The sequence below is a fragment of the Mesoplodon densirostris genome, chromosome 17 (assembly GCF_025265405.1).
Source record: "Mesoplodon densirostris isolate mMesDen1 chromosome 17, mMesDen1 primary haplotype, whole genome shotgun sequence".
Lineage (NCBI taxonomy): Eukaryota > Metazoa > Chordata > Mammalia > Artiodactyla > Ziphiidae > Mesoplodon > Mesoplodon densirostris.
In genome coordinates, this window is record NC_082677.1 from 64,045,260 (window position 1) to 64,067,339 (window position 22,080).

The following is a 22,080-nucleotide window of genomic DNA, read 5'->3' on the forward strand; positions in this document are numbered from 1 at the left end:
AATTTGATAAGAGAAACATTTCATCTCAATGTTTTATACATTTAAAATTGCTTGTGAGGTAATTATGTGAATTTTCCTTTCTTCCTTCCTTTTTTGCCTTCTTTCCGTCTCTCCCTTTGAAAACAGTTACACCACTTAGAGAATAATCTTTCTTCTTCTGAATTGAAATGGCACCTTTATACTACATTATTAAAAATGCGTGGGTGTGTTTTAAATACTGAACTTCTCAGACAACACACACTGATTTTGTTAAGGAAAACAGAGTCAAGATGAAACAATTTCATGCTTATATGAGAAATTTTATATATAATCATTTATATATATAATCAAATATATATCATATATATATCATATATAATCAAATAAGAATTATATTCTGAACTACTAGAAAGAATTATTGTGAGGATTAACTAGTCTAACCTGTGAAAGTCTCTAACATACTGACTGGAACACAACAGAAGCTCAGTACTACTTTTAAAAAAGAACAAAGGACAATAGAGACAGGCACTGACCAGGAAAGGGAATTATGAAGGAATCAAGGAGTTAATATCAGCTTTAAAAGAATATTCAACACATATTTATTGGTGTTGAGGATTTATGCAGGGTGATGAAATGCTAAGGTAACCTCAGTTTTTTATTTTACTTCTTTTTTTTTTTCAGTTTTTTAAGTCTAAGAAATGGAAACAAATTAATCCAAATCACCCTCTAGTCATGACTAAGGCTACTAGATCCAGGAACCAACTTTTCATGGGGAAACCTATACCATGTACCAGATTAATTTAGGAGACAGGAGGTAATATTTTAGTTAGCTATGTAAGGCTTTTATTAAACTTCAGGGCTTGGATTTTCATATTTAGGAAATTCAGTGTGTCTTAAAGACAAGTGTTTCTTTTACGTTTTTCACCTCTACATTATGTCAGGAGGTTAATACTACACTGACTATGTGATGATCTGAAGCTATATCCATGGGGGAATAGATTCTCTATCCATGTTTTAAATTTGTGAGCTTAGTCCACATAAAAATGAAATTTGTAATCAAGTCACGGACTTTGGTAAAGAAATTCTGACCTAATCATTTGATAATTTCACTAAGAACTGAGTCTGTAATCTATTCTAATTTCACTTAATGCAACATATGGTTCATACACCACTGCAGAATAACTTACTTGCATTTTTCTTCTTGTTTTCAAGGTGATCTAATAGTTGTCGTATCTCAGTATCATACTCCACCCATTCTGGGACAATCCTGGCAGCAGCTTTTAGTTTAGGTTCTTTTGTTTTGGGGTTATTGCACTGAAAGTTTAAATAAAGCTTTGTTAATAAAAAACCATGTTCGAGGAAACATAAAGGAAATACTTGAGGACACTGCTATGTCACTAGAGCAAACAAAATGCATTTTATAAAAAGCAGGGCCCTAGGTACTAAGTACTTGAAATACCGGAATTAGTTTAATAGAGAAAGGATCAAGTGAAATGACAAATCATAGTTTATATAAGCAGTAAGTGTTTAATGCAAACACCTCAATCAGAACTTTAAACAAAAATTGTTTAAAGACTTTTTGATGGTTCATAAGAAGTTTGTCAAACAATTCTGTAAAATGTTTGCACAAAACATCCAATTATATGACCATCCTGTAAAAGAACATAGAAGACTATATTGATAAATATTTGATTGCCTTTTCTTCAGACTAAAACCTGGTTTTATATACTTTATGTTTTCCATACACAAAACTATTTATCAGCCTTTAGAAATGTCTTGAGTTTCTTTGGCAAAAGCATTCATCCTCTTTCACATGCCTCTGTTCTCATTAGCAGTTATGATATTAAAAATCAGTTAACTGGAACTCATTTGTCAAAATACTGACAGTTGTGAAATTCAGAGTAGCTCATACATCTCCACACCTTAAAAATATTTAACTAGCCTGCTTAATAAGCACAGTGGAAAGACAATGGACTTGGATCCTCAGTCTTCATGGTTCCAGTTTTTACTAGTAGTAAGACTTGGACGGTCCACACTTACTGGTAGTAAGGCTTGGATGGTCCACACTTACTGGTAGTAAGCTTTGGACGGTCCACACTTACTGGTAGTAAGACCTAGTCACTAAACTGTGTGTGTGGTGGCGGGGGTGTGGGCAGTGGCAGAATCTTAGTTTTTTCATCTGCAAAGGACGAAATTAAAACAAGATCATCTACAAAGTTCCTCTGATATTTGATCAATTAGCTGTTGGTCCTATTATAGAGTTTCTTGGGAAATTAAATCAAGGTTAAAAGGCAAAAAGTAGAGGAGGAGTTTAAGAAGGTTCTGACTCTGGATGTAGTTGAAGGTACCGCTGACAAGACTTGCTCATGGGCTGGATGTGAATTGTGAGAAAAGAGAGGCATCAAATATGACCCTCGTGTCTTTGGCTTGAGCAACGTAAAGAATGGAGATGCCATTGACTGAGACAGGAAAGACTACGGGAGGAGCATAAACTTCACAGAGTTACACAAGCATCCTGTCTGCTCTTCACGAAGCACTAACAAAGAATGTGTCCTGAAGCTCACTTCTATGCGGCGTTTTCTTATAGCTGCTCCAACTTGCTTTCCCCTTCATCCTTCATGCCTTATGGGAGAGCTAAGTTATGAACCATGAGCCTGTTGTCTTATTTATTTATTTATGGCTGCGTTGGGTTTTTGTTGCAGTGTGTGGGCTTCTCATTGCAGTGGTTTCTCTTGTTGTGGAGCACGGGCTCTAGGCGTGCAGGCTTTAGTAGTTGTGGCTTGTGGGCTCAGTAGTTGTGGCTCGTGGGCTCTAGAGTGCAGGCTCAGTAGTTGTGGCTTGCAGGCTCAGTAGTTGTGGCTCGCGGGCTCTAGAACACAGGTTCAGTAGTTGTGGCGCACGGGCTTATTTGCTCCGTGGCAATGTGGGATCTTCCCGGACCAGGGCTTGAACGTGTGTCCCCTGCACTGGCAGGCGGATTCTTAACCACTGCACCACCAGGGAAGCCTGAGCCTGCTGTCTTAATCCCTTCCTCATCCAACATTTTCAGTTCATTGCATTGTGGATTTTTTTCTAAAGTAATATATTTCTGAAGTAACTGGAAAACAGGATTTTCTTTGTAGAAATTAATTTCACAGGCAATGTGTTCTATAAAGAAGACAATGGAACTATTTTCTAACTATGTCAGAAACTATCAAAACAAAAATACTATGTTTGTCCTTAGTTTATGCTACAATTCCCCCCCGCTACAAACTCTATCAGCGGTGCTTAAGTGGGGTGACCACGCCCCACAGGGGAGCTGTGGCCAGGCCTGGAGTTATTTCTGATTGTCGTAATGGTGGGGGGCCTACGGCCACCTAATGTGTGGAGGCCAGGGATGCTGCTAAACACTCTCCTGTACAGCGCACAGGTCCACCTCCACAACAGGGAATTACTTGGTCCCAGATGTAAATAATGCCCCAGTTGAGAAACCTTGACTGAAAGGGAGTTGAGATAGTATCATGACATTCACAAACACTCTCATCCTCACCTTCAATACCAGGAATCATGCTTTTTCCTCTCCATTAGGCCATTTCCTTGGGATTTTTCTTGATAACTTTTTCCCCAAGAAGATGACCAAAAATAGCATGTTCTTCCATTTTTATTTTAAATGTTTCTGTGGGAGAGATGATGCTGTCCACCAAAATTTATGTCACCGATCCTTCTTCTTCTATGTAGACCTAGTGCTAGGAAGTGGCTGCCCATCAAGGAATGACGATCCTTAGCTCCTCTTACAACTTAAAATATTTCATGTCTAGATTTAAACTGTGTAGCATAAACTGCTTAAAATGAAAATCTAAGAAAAAAACTTCTCAAAAATAATGAAGAGAAATAGACATGTATAGGATAATTTAAGTAGACAGAGTTATTTTGGTTGTCTTTATTTGGGAAAATTATTGGCAGGGCAACTAAACTGATGATATGTTAAGATGATAGCTAATCCATAAACTTTTCAGCCAGCTCATGGCCTTTCTTTCAAAAGGCCTTGTGCAGAAAAGAATGAACACAGCAGGCCTGAGACCCCTACTCTTAGGCCCGTGCTTGCAAGGCTGGCCCTTGGCTGGCACCTGGGAACTTGGGTTTCAGGAGGGTTCCCACCATTCCCTGCTAAGAAGGGCTCACTGAGCCTAAACTGTGCAAACGTGTGGTTTATGCTGACCACCTGCCTTCCTTCTGGATGTTGGGAATTTTGGCACGTGCCAGGCAGAGGGGGTGCTTGCCATTACCAGGCCCCCAATAAGAATCCTGGGTATTGGGTTTCTGGTAAGCGTCCCTGATAGACCACATTTCACATGGGTTGTTGTACTTCTCGTAGCTTAAGGAATTAGGGTTGTCCTGGGTAACTTCACAGGGAGAGGACCCTTGGAAGCTTGAAGCTGGTTTTCTCTGGACTTCACCCCATGTGCCTTTTCCTTTTCCTGATTTTGCTTTGCATTCTCTCACTGTAATATCTTCACAGCCATGATTCTGAGTCCTATGAGTCCTCTTATTGAATCATCAAACCTGGGGGTGGTCTTGGGGGCCCCCAACACAGCCTTATACTTGCCAACCTAGGTAATTATAACAGTAAATAACAGACTGAGCAGTAGGGTGCCCTATGTGTGTCATTCCATTTGTAAAACAGAAAATATTTCTATTGGAACATTTCCATATTTGCTTATACAAAGGAAAATGCAAACACTCACGAGATCAATTGTTTTGGCTCTTTGTTTGGATTCATCATCACACCAGGTTTCACACCACAACCAGTCTTGGGGAAGAGACTTAATGGCAACTTGGTAAATCATATTATTGGGAAGATCCTACAGAAAAAAAGAATGATTTAAACATAGAGGTATAGAAATTAGAGTCAGAGTGAAAGAAGTTGAAGACGTCATTTAGATTATACACAGATCCTAAAAAAACATGCAAATCTGAGGTGTGTCTACATTTTGAAGCTTTAAATACTTAATTTGACCCAATAGTCTTACGTCATGAATGAACCTATGCACTGGAACAAAGACCACACCTGCCCTGGGCTTCACCCCTAGCATCCGAGGTGGAGAGAGAGGCCCAGAAACCCACAATTCCACATGCCCTCTCTACCTCTTCTCTGCCTCGAAACACCAGGATTAATCACTTATACCGTGTCTGCTATTACTGTTTATGTAGTCAACACCACACTCTCCAGATTCTGAGGTGAATTTTCATTTCCCTATCAGCAAACTATGCTCCACAAATATTTTCACATTTCTGTATACTCAGAGCTTTCTAAGCAAAGATTGCTGGCACCTGGGTAAAAGGACGTTTAAATGGCAAATGAGCCTAGTAAGTTAACGAAAGAGACCTCTGCAGAGATTTAGAGACACCTTTCCCAGAGATACCTGCTTATATATGCCAGGGGTTGCAGAGCCCTTCCCAGAGAATATTTGTTTACATTCCAGAGCAGAGGGCATGTTTCCTCTCTCTCCCGGAGGGCACCAGCAGTACTTGTGTTAGCTGTCCCATCTAAGTTCCAAGATTCATAATTTTAGGGTTCTCCTCTCAACACTCCTATTAATCATCATACTGGAAGTTCTAGCCAATGCAGCAAAACAGGAAAAAGAAAGAAACAGTATAAAGATTGGAAAGGAAGCAATAAAACTGTCTTTCTTTGAGGATGACAGGATTGTTTATGCAGAAAATCCTAAGAATCAGTAAAGAAAAAAACAAAAAACTCCTGGAACTAATAAGCAATGATAACAAGGTTTCAGGATACAAGGTTAACATACAAAGGTCAATTGCTATATACCAGCAACGAACAATTGGAATTTGAAATTAAAAGCACACCATCATTTACATTAGCACCAACCTCCCACCCAAAAACAAAAAACCCCAAATAAACGTAGGTAAAAAATCTAAAAAAATATGTTCCTCTACACGAGGAAAACTATAAAATTCTGATGAAAGAAATCTAGGAACATCTATATAAATGGAGAGATATTTCATGTTCACAGATAGACTTAATATTGTTAAGATGTCAATTTTTCCCAACTCAATTTATAGATTCAACACAATCCCAATAAAAGTCCCAGAAAATTATTTTGTGGGTATCAACCAACTCATTCTCAAGTTTATATGAAAGGCAGAAGACCCAGAATAGCCAACACAGTGTTGAAGAAGAATAACAAAGTCAGAGGACTGATACTACTGAATCTGAAGTCTTCATATAAATTCTATAGTAATTAAGAGATTGGTAATGGCAAAAGAACAGACAAATACAGCAATGGAACAGAATAGAGAGCCCAGAAATATGAGACTTCTTTGTATTTTCTGCTCAATTTTTTCCTGTAAATCTAACACTGCTCTAAAAAAAATAGTCTATTAATTAAAAAAAATAAAAGCTAGTTAACTGTTCCCTCTTCCAACACCCTTTTCCTGGGAATTCATTCTTTAAATCCTTAAACAACCTGGTCTGTCATCTTATCTCAGCCACTTTCTCCCATGGCCATGTCCTAGCCAAGTCCTCTATAATTTCAATTTCATGCTCCCACTCTCTGACAACCTCTTGATTTTCAGCTTACTCCATCAAATACTCAGATATCAATATATTTTGACCCCAATTGGGACCTCCAATGAACTGATCCTACCACTATTTCACTGTCCTTTACCCCCTGATGTCTTCACTCCCCCCCTTCCTTAATTTCCATGGTTAATCATTATATTTAATCCCTTGAATATATTCTCAATTGTCTTACCATTCTCACATTTAGTTATACTCACTTGGCAAAATTATAGTCCTGGTTAAATCCAAACTCTGCACCTGCCTCCATGCAACTAAACATGGCTGGCGAAACACACAGACACATACACTACACTATACTATTTTATGTTCCCATCAGCAGTGTATGATGGTTCCAAATTCTCCATATCCTTGCCAAAGCTTTTACTGTCTTTTTTAAATAAAAATAGTCATCCCAGTGAGTATGATGTGGTATCTCACTGTAGTTTTGACTTGAAGTTCCTAATGACCAGTGATGCTGAGCATCTTTTCACGTATTTATTGGCCATTTGTATATCTTCTTTGGAAAAATATCTATTTAAATCCTTTGAGCAGGACTTCCTTGGTGGTGCAGTGGATAAGAATCCGCCTGCCAATGCAGGGGACATGGTCCAGGAAGATCCCACATGCAGCAGAGCAACTAAGCCCGTGTACCACAACTACTGAGCCTGCGCACCACAACTACTGAGCCCTCATGCTGCAACTACTGAAGACTGCACACCTAGAGCCCGTGCTCTGCAACAAGAGAAGCCACCGCTCGCCGCAATTAGAGAAAGCCTGCCCACAGCAACGAAGATCCAGCACATCCAAAAACAAAAATAAAATCCTTTGAGCATTTAAAAATTGGTTCTCTTTTTGTTATTAAATTCTAAGAGTTCTTTATATGTTCTGGATACTAGTCTCTTATCAGATATATGATTTGCAAATATTTTCTCCCATTCTGTGGGTTGTCTTTTCACTTTCTTGTGTCCTTTAATGCACAAAGTTTTTAATTTTGATGCAGTCCTATTTTTTCTTTAGCTGCTGGTACTTTTTGTTTCATATCTAAGAAACCATTGTCTAATCCAAAGTTACAAAGATGTACACCAATATTTTCTAGGAGTTTTATACTTTACCCTCTTACATTCAGGTCTTTGATCCATCCTTAGTTTTTTTTTTTTTTTGAGTTAGTTTTTATATATGGTGTTAGGAAGGGGTCCAATCCATTCTTTACATGTGGATATGCTGTTGTTCCGGCACTTTTGCTGAAAAAGCTATTCTTTCTCCATTAAATTATCCTGGCATGCTTGTCAAAAATCCAGTGACCATAGATGCATGGGTTTATTTCTGGGCTCTCAGTTCTATACCATTGATCTATATATGTCTAACCTTATGCCAGTCCATTCACTGTTCATATTTAAACGGTACAGTTTGATAAGTTTTACATACAAATATTCCTGTGACACAACAACCACAATCAAGCTCATTGAATATATCCATCACTCTCAAGTTTTCTTGTGCATTTTTGTAATCCTTCTTGCCTGTCCTTTCTACATTCACCTAAGCAAGTTAGTTCCTGGGCAAACACGAACTGCTTTTTGTCCATGTAGATTGATTTGCATTTTCTAGAATTTTGTATAAATAGAATCATATGATATGTATATTTTTGGCTTGGCTTCTTTAGATCAGCATAATTGTTTTTAGATTCATCGATGTTGTTATATGTATGAGTAATTCATTCCTTTTTACTGTTGAGTAAATATACCACAATCTTTCTGTCCAATCTCATTTTGATAGATATCTGGGTTTGTGGGAGGCAGTTTCTGATACGGCTCCCGGTGATCCGTGCCTCCCTGTATTCATTCTTTTGTGCAATTATTTCTCCTGGAGTGTGGCTGGACCTAGTGACTTCCTTCTAACAACAGAATATGGCAAAAGTAATGTGATGTCAATTTTCTGGAAGAGCTTGTGTAGAATTGATACTATTTCTTTCTTTAATGTTGGGTAGAATTCACATAAGTTTGGTAGAATTTAGAAGCTATCTGGGCCTGGAGATTTAAACTAATTTCAATTTCTTCAATTGTTATAGGGCTATTCAGGTGATCTATTTCATTTTGAGTGCATTTTGGTAGTTTGTGTCTTTTAAGTAATTTGTCCATTTCATCAAAGTTGTTGAATTTATTACCATAAAGTTGTTTGTAATAGTTTCTCATTATTCTTTCAATATCTGTAGATATTGTGCTGTCATGTCTCTCATTTCTATATTAGTAATTTGTGTCTTTTATCGTTTTTCTGATCAGTCTGGCTAGAGGTTTATGTTTTCTTAATTTTATCAAAGAACCAGCTTTGGTTCATAGAAAATCTATGGAAACATACCATTTTTCATTTCATTGATTTCCACTCTATTCTTAATTATTCTCTCTTTTCTACTTACTTTGGTTTTAAATTTGCTCTTTTTTTCTAGTTTCTAGGTAGAAGCTAGGTTGAGACCCTTTTTCTTTTCTAATATGTACTTAGTGCTATGAATTTTCTAAGAACTGTTTTAACTGCTTCAGATGATGTACCCTACCATTCACTTTGTATACAGAAGAGAAGCAGCCTAAGGCTGAAATATATATAAATTCATATGAAATGGTGAATGGCTTGGTTGATTGGTCAGGGGCCCAGAAAGAAGATTAAGGACAAGGGCATGGGTCCAAGGGGGCGAAGTAGAAGTGAACCTGCTTATCCCTCCCAGTGACCTTCTTGGGGAACTTGTGCTTATCATCCCCATAACTCTGGGAGGTTCTGGGTCGTATCACTAGGTTAGGGGAATCTAGGTGAAGGAATAAAGACCTGGGCCCCTCAACAAACTGTGACAACCAGGAAAGGCCATCTCAGCTTCAGAACTCCCTGTGGGGGTTGTCTGAGGCCTTTGCTGAATTTGTAGAATTCACCTAATTCTGCTTCCTTTCCTTCTCCAACAGCTGTTAGTCCTGAGAGCACTTCCTAGTAAACTTCTTGCAGGCTAATTTCCACTTTAGAGTCAGTTTGTTTCCTGGATAACCCAACCTGTAATAGGCAGCTGAGCAGTAGCTGCTGATGTAAAGAACAGTGGAGGAGGAATATAGCTCGGGTTTTTGACTTTTAATTTGAGAAAAGTTCTGGGCATTACTGGGTCTATTTCAGTAGATTTAACATATGAGTTAGGCATTCAGAGGAGAGAGAAGAGTGAGATAAAGGTTTGGGAATTCTTGGTAGAAAAGCTGGAAATTAAAGCCAGTGTATGTAAGAAGCCAATAGAGTGGGTACAGAATGAGAAGTGGGCCACGGGCAGAAACTTAGAGGACAGCAACATTTAAATAAGAGGTAGAAAAACAGTAGTTCTCAAGTAAACTGTGCTGGGAAAGTCACGGACATCAGAGAAGAACAAGGAAGATTTGATATTATGAAAGCCAAGGGAGTTTCAAGAAAGGAGAGGTCAAAAACACCCACATCACAAAAAAGGCAAATAAGAAGAAACAAGAAGTGTTCACTGGATAAGAGGATATCACTTTGACTTTAGTGAGAAGTGTTTAGTGGACTGGCGGGAATGGTAGCCAAATGCGTCCGAAGAAGGAAAACCATCCCCCAAATGTGGTGATGTAGCGCTGGGAGAGTCCCTCAGATGTTTGCTGGTCTGCTTGAAAAATGGGTCCTTTCCTTAGTTACCCACACGCAGATAACCAGTAGGGTTCCTTATGAATAATCCATTGGGGAAATGACTAAGAGTTATAAAAATGTGATATTCATAATTTAAACCTGGAATGTTATTGGGGTCTACTGAGGACTCTGCGTCTGTTTTTTTTACTAACTGGCAATGTTGCAAAGACGCTACCTTGCATTTGCACACATACATATTTGGAGTTCTCTCAACTTTCGAGAATGATTTTGTTAAATCAGTCCTTCATCAGTGTGCACCTGAATCAATCATTAGTATTTTGACCTATAATATTCCATTTGCTTGATTTTTAAAAAACAGCCTCAAATTTCTATATTATCTAGACCCTCTGTCACCTCTCTTCCCCATGCCAGACTTTTTTCCCCTCTGTCTGTTCCTCAAACACGTAAGGCCCACTCCCACCTTGGGACCTGTGCATTCGATATTCTCTCTGCTTGGGATTCTCACAGATATCTGCGTGCTCAGCTCTTAAGCCTCCATCTGGACGTCACCTGCATATAGACATATGGCCGCTCAGTTGACAACAGCAAACTCTAACCCCTATTCACCATTCTGAGCTCTATCATGTTTTCGTGTTTTATTTTTTTCTCTAAAGCATTTATTACCTTTAAATATTGTTCATTAATTTATTAGTTATTTTCCCACTAGAATGAAAGCACCATGAGCTAAGGATCTCTGTTTTGTTTTCTGATGTCCCAGGGCTTAGGAGAGTATCTGACACATAGTAAGTATTTAACAGATACTTGCTGAATTAACAAACATGTAAGGTTCTAGTAAGAACCTATATTCTTAATTTACTTATTTATTTTTGGCTGCGTTGGGTCTTCGTTGCTGCATGCGGGCTTTCTCTAGTTGCAGAGAGCGGGGGCTACTCTTCGTTGTGGTGCACGGGCTTCTCATTGCGGTGGCTTCTCTGTTGTGGAGCACGGGCTCTATGCACACGGGCTTCCCTAGTTGTGGCTTGCGGGCTCTAGCGCACAGGCTCAGTAGCTGTGGTGCACGGGCTTAGTTGCTCCGTGGCATGTGGGATCTTCCTGGACCAGGGATCCGAACCTGTGTCTCATGCATTGGCAGGTGGATTCTTAACCACTGTGCCACCAGGGAAGTCCAGAACCTATATTCTTTAGTCACTGGAAAGAGGGAATAATGGGAATTATGGGCTACAGGGTCTTTTTCTTCTGTTTAAATTGTTAAAATGAGGAAATTAGCAGGATACAATAATGAGGAAATAATGGGATTTGAGAAAAAAAGTATATGTGAAGAAAAACAAAATGTAAGGCAGCAGTCAGGGAGGGCACAGGATGAAGGGAGTTTATCTTAAAAATCACAGAGAAAGAGAAATGGGAGAAAGGGAGGGAGGGAGGGAGACAGACATGTTTAAATGATGATGGAAGCAAGTAAGAAAAATTTAGGGTAACCAAGTGAGATAGGGCACATAGTGGAAAGAAGAGGTTTAGGCATTGAAAGGTGAAGATCAAACACTATTCTGAAAATGTTAGGCTTGAAGTGGAAAAATATGTAAGTCAAGATAGCTAATACAAAATTGCACAAAGGGAAGAAAGAGGCTAAAAATACAAGATTTTGACATCTATAAACAGGGAGATAGAATAGTCTATGTATTGAAAATTTTTCCATGAATATTTTACTTACCTGGTCTAGGTTTGAAAGACTGTTGGGATCTTGACTGAGAGTTTGGTACTGGCCCCGCAGCCTGTCACCTGCTGCGATTCTCCTGAACTTCTTGAGATCCACCACGTATAAGGCACTGCAAGAAATGAAGACTCCTTGAGAGCCTACGTTGTTTACATACATTTACTTTCCTCCAGTGACTGTCTACAGTGTTGGCATTAACTTTAGGTATCCCTGGGTCTAATGATAATGAATCCTTTCCTAGTTTGCTCCTGATGGCTAACACTGTTTCCAAGGAGTTTGAAGTTTGATATGATGCTGTTAGGATCCACATCCTCTTAAGGTCACCTTAAGTTTTTCCAAGATCTCCTGAAACTCATGGGCCTACAAAACAGTAACAGCTTTGAAGACAATCTTCATTTTGTTATGTGACAAACCAAGTTTAAATCTTCTATAGTAGTTAGGAACATACAGCTGAGCCATATTACTTGGGTTTAACTCTGGGCTCAGCTATGTACTAGCAGCATAAGCCTGGGCAAGGTACACCAATGCTGTATGCCTCGGTTTCCACATCTATAAAATAGAGGTGATAGCAATATCTCAAAAGGTTGCCATAGAGATTTTATGAGTTAATATATGTAAAGTCTTGTAAGAGTGACTGGCATGTAATAAGCACCATATAATGGGTTGCCATTATTGTCTATTTTCCAAGAAAACTGAGTATTGTAATTCAACAAGTTATTTATTCACTCAAAGGTAAGAGTATGACTTTTCTTACCTGATATGGTATTTCCTTCTTAAAAGATGTGATGCCCAGTATCCCGTTTTCCAGAAACGATACCCATCCATCTCTGTGCGGCTATCACAGAAGGGCGTATACCCATAAGGAGCTCCATCCAGATCAAAATCTCGAAGTTCTTTGAGGTCATGTCTCACAATCTAAATAATCAGAATAGTTTCTCTGATGAAGACTATAAAATAATAGAAGCCCCTTTAATATGAATCTCAAATCATCATCACCTTGTCGTAGAAAGATAGAGAACTGAGTTTTCCGCACAGCTCTGTCATGTACCACGAGTTTACCAAATTTCTATTTTTTCCTTTTGCGCTTACAGATTAAAAGAAGTCTAAAATTTACATACCTAGTCTGTATGACAGTGGTCTTACTCATTAATAAGAATAGCTTGTTCCATCATTTTTAATCAAGGTATTTTTTAATATTCTTTTTTAAATTAAAGTACAGTTGATACACACCTGTAGTATATGTTACAGGTGTACAATATAGTGATTCACAATTTTAAAGGTTATACTCCATTTATAGCTATTATAAAATATTGGCTATATTCCTCGTGTTGTACAGTATATCCTTGTAGCTTATTTTATACCTCATAGTTTGTATCTCTTAATCTCCTACCCCTATACTGCCCCTCCCTCCTTCCCTCTTCCCGGTGGTAACCACTAGTTTGTTCTCTATGAGTCTGCCTCCTTTTTGTTTTATTCACTAGTTTGTTGTATTTTTTAGATGCCACATATAAGTGATATCATACAGTATTTGTCTTTCTCTGTCTGACTTATTTCACTTAGCATAATGCCCTCCAAGTCCATCCACGTTGCTCCAAATGGCAACATTTTATTCTTTTCTTTTATTCTTTTATTTTTTAGGCTGAGTAGTATTCCATTATATATACACACACACACCCCACATCTTCTTTATCCATTCATCTGCGGATGGACACTTAGGTTGCTTCTATATCTTGGTAACTGTAAATAATGCTGCTATGAACACTGGGGTGCGTGTATGTTTTTGAATTAGTGTTTTTGTTTCTTTCGGATATATACCCAGGACTGGAATTGCTAGTTCTATTTTTAGTTTTTTGAGGAGCCTCCCTACTGTTTCTCACAGTGGCTGCACCAGTTTACACTCCCACCAACAGTGCTGGAGGGCTCCCTTTCCTCCACATCCCTGGCAACGTTTGCTATTTGTGTTCTTTTTGATGATGGCCATTCTGACAGGTGTGAGGTGATATCTCACTGTGGTTTTGATTTGTAATCAAGGTATTTTGAACAAAATATATTTTGGTAAGGAATTAAATATATAAGTACATAGCTCTTAATTTCTCAAGGTATAGATTAATAATTCAAAATGATTTCTATGATATATCTCCATTATTATATATTGGCAAATATTAGTTTGAATCATAAAGAAAAATCTCTTAATTATTCTCAGTGGCTTCAATGACATAATGTTAGTATGTTTCATTTTTTAATAGACTCTAGCCTGCTGGAAAAATATTATTGTATATATTGGGGGAAAATAGGAGAAATAAATTTTATGTTAGACAGTATGTTTGGAAATGCTTACTTCATTACACTTTTGCTTATTTTCTTAGTTTTTAATTATAATGATTCATATTTATCAATTTGAAAAATAATATAAAAATAATAGAATTTAGAATACAAGTAAATTATAAAGTAGGATTTGAAAATATACTTTTGGTCCTAAATAAAAATACTAACTTGTGCATTTGATTTATGTAATATTTATATTTACATATTATTGTTCTTAGAAATTCTGTGTATTTTTTTAAATTTTTAAGAGAAATTCTGTGTATTTTAAAAACAGTTTTTACCATTAGTGATTATAAAGGCATGCAAGGAGAAAAGGGGAAAAGTCATAAAAGCTTCTGGATATATAAATTTTGAAAGCTGAGGACCATAATTTTTTCTGGCCAAATTTAGGACTCTTTTCTTTAAGTGGCAGAATGATGGGATTTGGTTATTGGCTAATTGCCAAAGAATGTGGCCGAAGGTGGAAAAATGAGAGGAGAGTGTGTGTAACTGCTAACTTTTCCAGCAAGAAGCAATAGTTCACTTTAAACAAATTTCAGCTCATATCCATAGGAACTCACATAGCTACTTTTATTATGACTAATATAAGTATTTCTTTTATTTTTAATTACCAAAAAAAAAAACCCCCAAAACAAAATACTACTTCAGAGGAAAAAACTGCCACGTCCTAAGGAATAAATGGTACTTCTGGCAACACCTTTGATTTTCCCCTGGAATGCTGACTTTTTTTTAAAAAAAGATACTTTGCTTATATGTCAAAATTATGTCTTATGTTTACATAGCGTGGCAACAAAGACAGTAATAAGAAGCAGCAACATAAATTGCATCCCTGTACTCAGAAGTGTAAAAAAGTTTTAAGTACTCTTAAAAACGATAGTTAATCTTATTACCTGGTCAGCATCAACAAAAATGATTTTGTCCACTGCAAGAGGAAAAAGGACATCAAGGAAAAGAATTTTATAACCCCAAATAATCCTTTGTTTTTCTGTCTGTTGATGAAGCCACCGGGGCCACCTATACTGGACCAGTTCATATTGGAATCCATACTCCTCGGCCATGTGAGGGATCACCTCCTAAGATACACACATAAATCAAAGATTATGTTCAAGGAACAGAAAGCAGTGTTTGTTTTGGAGAAAAAATTAACATTTTAAAAGTTAGAGTTTACAAGTTGTTACAAATGAATCGGTAAAATGTCTAAACAGTACTTCTACAACTTACACCTATTAATCAGAAATATGACAACGCTGACAAAGATAAAGATGTAAGTAAACATGAAACTTTGTAGTTTAAAGGCATTAAAAATAGGTACACTTGCAGGCTTATTAAATAAGATAATTGTTCCTCTACTTTTACTACTAATGTTTGACCTAAGAAAACTTGATGGTAGAAAGGAAAGCCTCTGGATCGTGGAACACCTGTGCATCAAACACTTTATGCACATGTCAACATGCTGGCTGGTCAGAGAGATAGGAAGATGAAAAGGGTGTACAAAAAACACAAAATGAGTAGTAAATTGATAAATTATATTCTCCATATGAGTGTCATGTTTGAGATTTATGACTATTTAATTCAAGGATTAAAAATACAAGGTAGTTATTGTGGCATGAATATTTGATATTTGGTTCAGTGTCTTATAGGCTTAGAGTATCTTATTCTGTTTAAAACAGAGCAGTTAATTAAATATGTACACTGTTAGCTAAGTTTGGCTCAAGAGCCCAAATATTGAGAGGGATGATGGTAAAGGAGTGGGTAAAGACGGGTTAGCAAATGTAGAATTTGCAGTCATCTCCTCAATTCTCACTTGTAGCTAGTTGCTGGTTATATGCTTAGTTTAATTTTCTCCCTGCTCTTGTAAGAACGATGTAGATTTAAATTATGTTCCTTACTGTAAGCATTGGTTTTATCTGTGAGTTGCAAAATGTTGAAATTATGGCTAGAACAGTTACCAGGAGTCACTGCTTTCATTTCAAACTTAAAAAAAAAAAACTAGGATAAATTACAAAAACTTTTCTTTATTCAACAAATATGTATTAAAATATGTTCACTGAGAAGGCACTATGTGCCAGGCCCTATTCTAGGCCCTAGGGATACAGTAATGAAACAAAACAGACACAAATCATGGCTCTCATGAGGCTTACATTTTAGATAAAATAAATGAAATTAGTAAGTTATCTATAGAAGTTAATGCTATGGAGAAAAATAAAAGGGGAAGGGAAATAAAATGAAAGATCAGAAGGGACTGTCATTTTACATAGCGTAGTCAGGAAAGGATTATTCCCAAAGTAGGTATAATTCAGCGAAGATCTGAAGGAAGAAAGGAGGTATGCTTTTAAAATTGAAGGGAAAAGATCTAGGGTACTAGCAATTTCTGTTTCCATATCTGGCTGCTGGTTACACAGGTGTTTTAAATTTGTAAAAATTCATCAAAGTTGCACATATACCGTTTGTACACGTTATATTTCCCTGAAAAAAATATAAAAGGTAAAAATTTCGAGCAAACAGAACAAATTACAAAAAGAAGGAAAATATTATTTCAGATATGGTATCACTTTTGGCCATGTGGCAGAACAAGACTTTTTTCCTCACATAGCACTGTGTTTCCAGTGAATGATATAATTTCCTGTTAAGAGAATCATCACATTGTATTATCTCAGTATATGCAGAGTTAAATCCCCCGATGCAGTGTTGCATCACGTGTTAAAAGTTTAGTAACAAACTAGTAAGACTGCTTGTCTGTATTTATGGGTTCTTTTTCAGTTTACAAGTAAGTACAGGAGGCGGCACTCTTGGTGGTGGTGGGGAGGGTAGAGGAGCTTTCATAAGGGTTAAGTACCTGGGCTTTGAGGTCGGAACACTTGGGCTCAAATCTCAGCTACTAATTAGCTATTTGATCCAAGGCCTGTGCCATAAAGGACAAATCTTGCTCAAAGAATGGTTGGGCCCTTTGCCCTTTGCTCCTGGGAAGTAAATGCTAACCTTGGAATATCCTGCCTGAGGAGAACGTCTGTATTTACCTGGGGACCTAGGGCCACACCAGATAGTCTGTGCTAACAATGTGATTTATGATGGAGACCTTGGGCCACAAGATATCAGCTCAGGCTCTGGAGGGGCTAGATGCTAAGGTCAGTCATGGTGGCCGTCAGGTGGGTCTATGTACCCAACTCCCAATAAAAACTCTGGACAGCAGGTCTGAGTGGGCTCCCCTAATTGGCAACACTCCATGGGTACCGTCACAGTCTTGCTGGGAGGTATAAGCTCTGTCCACATGACTCCACTGGGAAAGGACAACTGGAAGCTCAGTCTGGTGTCCCCTGGATTCTGCCCTATGCATCTCTTTGCTTGCTGATTTTAATCTGTATCCTTTTGCTGTAATCAACTGTAATTGTGAGTATAATTGCTTTTCTGAGTTCTGTGTGTCTTTCTAGTGGGTTTCTAAACTTAAGAGTGGTCCTGGATACCTCCCAACTGTGCAGGCCAGTTATGTAACTTCTGAGTCGTGGTTTTCTGGGAACAGGACTTTATGAAGAGCAACTGAATAATGTAGGTAAAGGACTTAGCAATGTGCCTGGCAACACCAAGGAATAAAAGCATGGTTGCCTGTTTTGATTTCCGCTTTCACAGCTGGTTTTGGTCTAGAAAGAGAACTTCTCTGAACTGCTGTTGAATGAGACCCTAACTTGCCTGGAATCTGATTAATAGGAAGAAACGGGGTACACTCTGTGGCAAGAGTGTAGAGCTGAGTAAAGGGTAACAGATGTTGGCCGTCGAAAAACTTCTAAATACAAAATGCTGGAGACACTACCTACAGTGCCCACATTACCACACCAACCGATGCACCGCATGTGATACCAGAGCCCCACTCTTGGTCCTATCAGACTATACTCTGGTACAGTTTTCATATTTTCTACTGTTCTTGCCTTTCTTTGTCAAAATATGACAGAATCTAATTCTTTTAATTAACAATCTGTACATATTTTTCATTGCCAACTTTTATTTACTTATTGTTATGAAAACCCACTAATCCTGATTTTGAGTTTACTTAAACATAAACCATCTCCTGCTGTGTTTTTAATCACTTCTTTAAATAAAAGCTGCAGAGAATTTTTCTTAAGCTAGATTAAAAAATACTGAATACCAAGGTTTTAAATTGATTACGTATAGTAATTTGAGTAAATATACATTTCCAAAGACTCATTCTGAAAAGAGAAATGTTATGTGAACTTACAATGATATAAAGAATTTACTTCTGAAATATTAACTATTCTATTTAAAAAATTAATGTACTTACTTTAAATGTTGGTGAGAGATAATTTTTAAGAAACCAGAACTTCACTGGTGTTTTGGTGTTCCGTAAAACAGAAAGCATCATAATTCTGCATAAAACAATAAACTCAATAAATTAACATTAATAGAGGTTCATCCTACTTCTCTTAAGGCTTTTAAATATTTAAAGATATTAGTTGGTAGTTTTCACTATGAATTATGGAGAAATAGTGACGTATCTTCAAATATTATGGCTGCTCAGCAAGTTTGTAACGTATAAGAATATATGTATATATACACATATATTGTATATATGTAAGTATGTGTATGTATATATATATATATATATATATATATATATATATATATATATATATATATATATATACCTGGTATAGACTAAATTGATTGCTTTTTGTTTGGTCCAGCTGACAAGAGAAAGAAGCTAGTCTGAAACAGTCTTGTTTAGTTAAACTAGCATCTAATCTTGGCTCTGTTACTGTGTCATTAATAGCAGGTGTGTAAACCTTGAAGGGCTGAACAACATGTCTATTTTGATAAAGTCACTGAACAGGCCACTTGTTTTGCTATCCTAGACCTCTGACTGCAGAAGATACAGATGTATCTAAAGTACATCTTAAAATATCAACACATATTCAAACATTTTTGAGGCGTTCTCTGTGATCCTTCTATAGAAGCAGTTAAAAAATAGCCCTTTGTAGTTTATAAATATTGCTTTCCTCCTCTCAGACTCCTCCCCCTTTTTATAAAACATGGTATTTCTTCACCAGGAAAGGAAAATTTACTATATATTCTTTTTTTCCTCACACATCTTACTACAAAATACGTCCACTTTCTAACCTTAAAGAATAACAATATTTCAAATCAAACACATGGAATTTCACTGTATTTAGAAAATATACTTCCCTCATAATTTTAGGTAAAAAAAAAAAAAGCAAGGTGCAAAAGCACTATGTACTTTGTTACTATTTGGGTAAAAGGGAGTTAAAAAAAAGAAAAAATACATATTTGGGCTTGTCTATACATATATTTGGCAGGCTCTGAAAATAATAACATTGGTTTCCTGTGGGAAAGGGAACTGGGTATCAAGGAAACAAGAGGTGGGAGATTTTATTTTTTCCACTGTAATTTCTTTTATTTTTTTAAACTTTAAAAATTCTTTTTGGACCATGTAAATGTATTACTTTTCAAAACATTAAATAAAAAAATATACCTACCTTAAAAAGCGTTCATATAAATGGCCAGAAGCAACTGAAAAAATGTTTAGAACGTCTGTTTCCTTATTGTCTTCTTTTTTATGCAGACTCCTTGCGAAACTTTGAATGAAAAAGAAGTGACTGTCATTTTCTTAATACACATCTGCAAACTTTACATATCTAAATATTAAATTTGATAAGAAATAAAAATAGGAAGGCTTTTCAAAATGAATGATTACATTGTAAACAAGTACTTATTATTTAAAATTATGAATTATTTAAACGTGACAATGTAACTTGAAGTTTTATGATTTTTAAAAATTGGACAACATAGAATGCAATTATATTTTCTCTAGGTTAATGAGATAATACCTTTGAATCTTTGTGAGTTACAAAAGTTGTTTTAAGAGCAGAGAATGAACTGTGGCATGCCATGGCTATATGCAACATACTGAGGCTTTAGGAAGGCCGATCGTGAGCAAAGAAACAGAATGTGCAAGTGTTAACAGTGGCACACCAGAACTTCCGTCTGTGCTAACAGGGGAGGCCCCTGAGTGCTGTGGATGTGGCTTCCCAGGACAAGATGCTGTAAGAGGCGCCCGCAGCTTAGAGCTCCTCTGGCCAGGGAGAGCCTCCCCACAGGCTGCGGGGACCTCTGTGCCTTGGGCGTGTCTCCAGGAGGGATAAGACAGCACTGGGGAGCCACGTCCATCCACCATGTGGTTTACATCGCCACAGCTTCATCTGGGCCCAGCTGTCACTGTCACCACTTTCTGGACCCAGACCAGCCTTTGATATACCCCACCTCATATATAAAAGTGACTGAATCTTATCTGGGGTATTCATAATGTATCGTTTCTTCTTTTTCCTATTTAAATTTTTTATTTAATTAGAAATCTCATTTTTGTATGCACAGACATTTAAAATGACTGATTTTAGAAAACTAAACACTTCACAATTGACATGGAATATATTTTGCCAAATAAGAATCGTTATGGCAGATGTATTCTTGAAATGTTTTCTCATTGTAATTCCCCAAATAAGAAAAATACACAGTTGATTCAGGGAGGAAAAAAAAATCACTTGAAGTTAGGATTAAAACTAAGATAAAAAAGTGAAAACACTGTAACATACACTTATGTATCTGGAGGAGTTACCATCCCCCAAACTTACCTTCTCTCTTTCTAACAAAGCAGCATTTTGTTTTGGTATCCTCGCTGTGTAATAAGTGGCTAAGCCATAGTCTAACAGTTATCTTTACTCCTTCTTGTCTCTACCTTCTGGTTTTAATGGAAGCTCATGAACAGATACTCTTTAAAATGCCCAGATCCTGTTACATTATACCCTGTCAAACAAACCTGCTCTGAAGTCCTCTCACAGTAGTGAGTTCGAGCCTTTCTTGATCAGTAACCAGTTCAATGCACATACTGGGACAGTAACATGATTCCTCCTATCAAACAAGGAGTCAACTATAGAAAAAGAGGCCTAAACTGGGCTAAATCCAAAGTGACGGGAGTGCTTCTGATTAGTATAACAAAATCTGCTTAGGTTGTTGAAGCTATTTGGCCTGAAGTTTCTATTTCTTATCTTTGATAAAAATGATCAACAGTTCTCTATCATAATTCAAATTAAATTCAAATCTCTAAAATGGACTTTCAGAGTTGTCTACAATGTGGATCTACAGCAGCCCACTTCTGTGTTTGCCCACCTAACGCCCTTTACACTTCTAGTCACAGTAACTTGGTATTGTGGGCAGGTGGGTGGGTGAGTAGCTATTCCTCCTCTAATTTCATTCTATGAGGTTTAGGCAGGATAGGCCTTCTTGCTGGCTCTAGAGGTAGCCACATGATCCAAGCTTAGTCAGTAAGTCACAGGGATCAGTTCAGTCTGGTATACAAGGCAACAGCTGGGCCAATGAGTCAGACTTGGGACTTGTGCTGGTAACTATCTGGAAAGAGGCAATTTCTTCCCATGGGAGATAGATGGCAAGCTCTTTCTCGTAAAAGTTTGTCTGAAAATGAAGGAAGCACAGATAATAGAACTAGGCATTGGAGAAAGAGTTTCTGGACTACATCACCTGAATGCCCAAAGTCAGTTCTACTCCTGGACTCTTTAGATATGTGAGCCAAAATATTCCTTTTTTGATTAACTAATATAGGTCCCAACCTAACTTAAAGATTCCCCCTTATATTCAATTTCCCAGCTAACCTGGGCTACTTCCTGTTCCTTGAGAAACACACCCAATCTTTTTGACTTCACGTAACCAGGTACCTTCACTCTGTCTCCTGTCCATCCTTTAGAACGTATCTTAGCCACACACTCCTCCAGAGTCTTTTCTGAGGTTCCTCCTAACTGGATATAGATTTTCTCTTCCCTGGTTTGAACAGCCCCTTATGTTCAGT

At 37.3% G+C, this 22,080-nt stretch overlaps 1 protein-coding gene across 1 annotated transcript in view; it reads right to left on the reverse strand.

The window, feature by feature from the left end:
* Window positions 1-22,080, reverse strand: part of UGGT2 (UDP-glucose glycoprotein glucosyltransferase 2) — a 186,408-nt gene that overhangs the window by 14,329 nt on the left and 149,999 nt on the right. The window contains exons 32-38 of the mRNA XM_060079905.1: window positions 19,700-19,798; window positions 18,487-18,571; window positions 15,086-15,268; window positions 12,625-12,785; window positions 11,868-11,982; window positions 4,704-4,820; window positions 1,167-1,293 (exon numbers count right to left, since the gene is read on the reverse strand). Of these exons, the coding sequence (XP_059935888.1) occupies window positions 1,167-1,293; window positions 4,704-4,820; window positions 11,868-11,982; window positions 12,625-12,785; window positions 15,086-15,268; window positions 18,487-18,571; window positions 19,700-19,798 (887 nt within the window). The remainder of the gene's footprint in view (window positions 1-1,166; window positions 1,294-4,703; window positions 4,821-11,867; window positions 11,983-12,624; window positions 12,786-15,085; window positions 15,269-18,486; window positions 18,572-19,699; window positions 19,799-22,080) is intronic.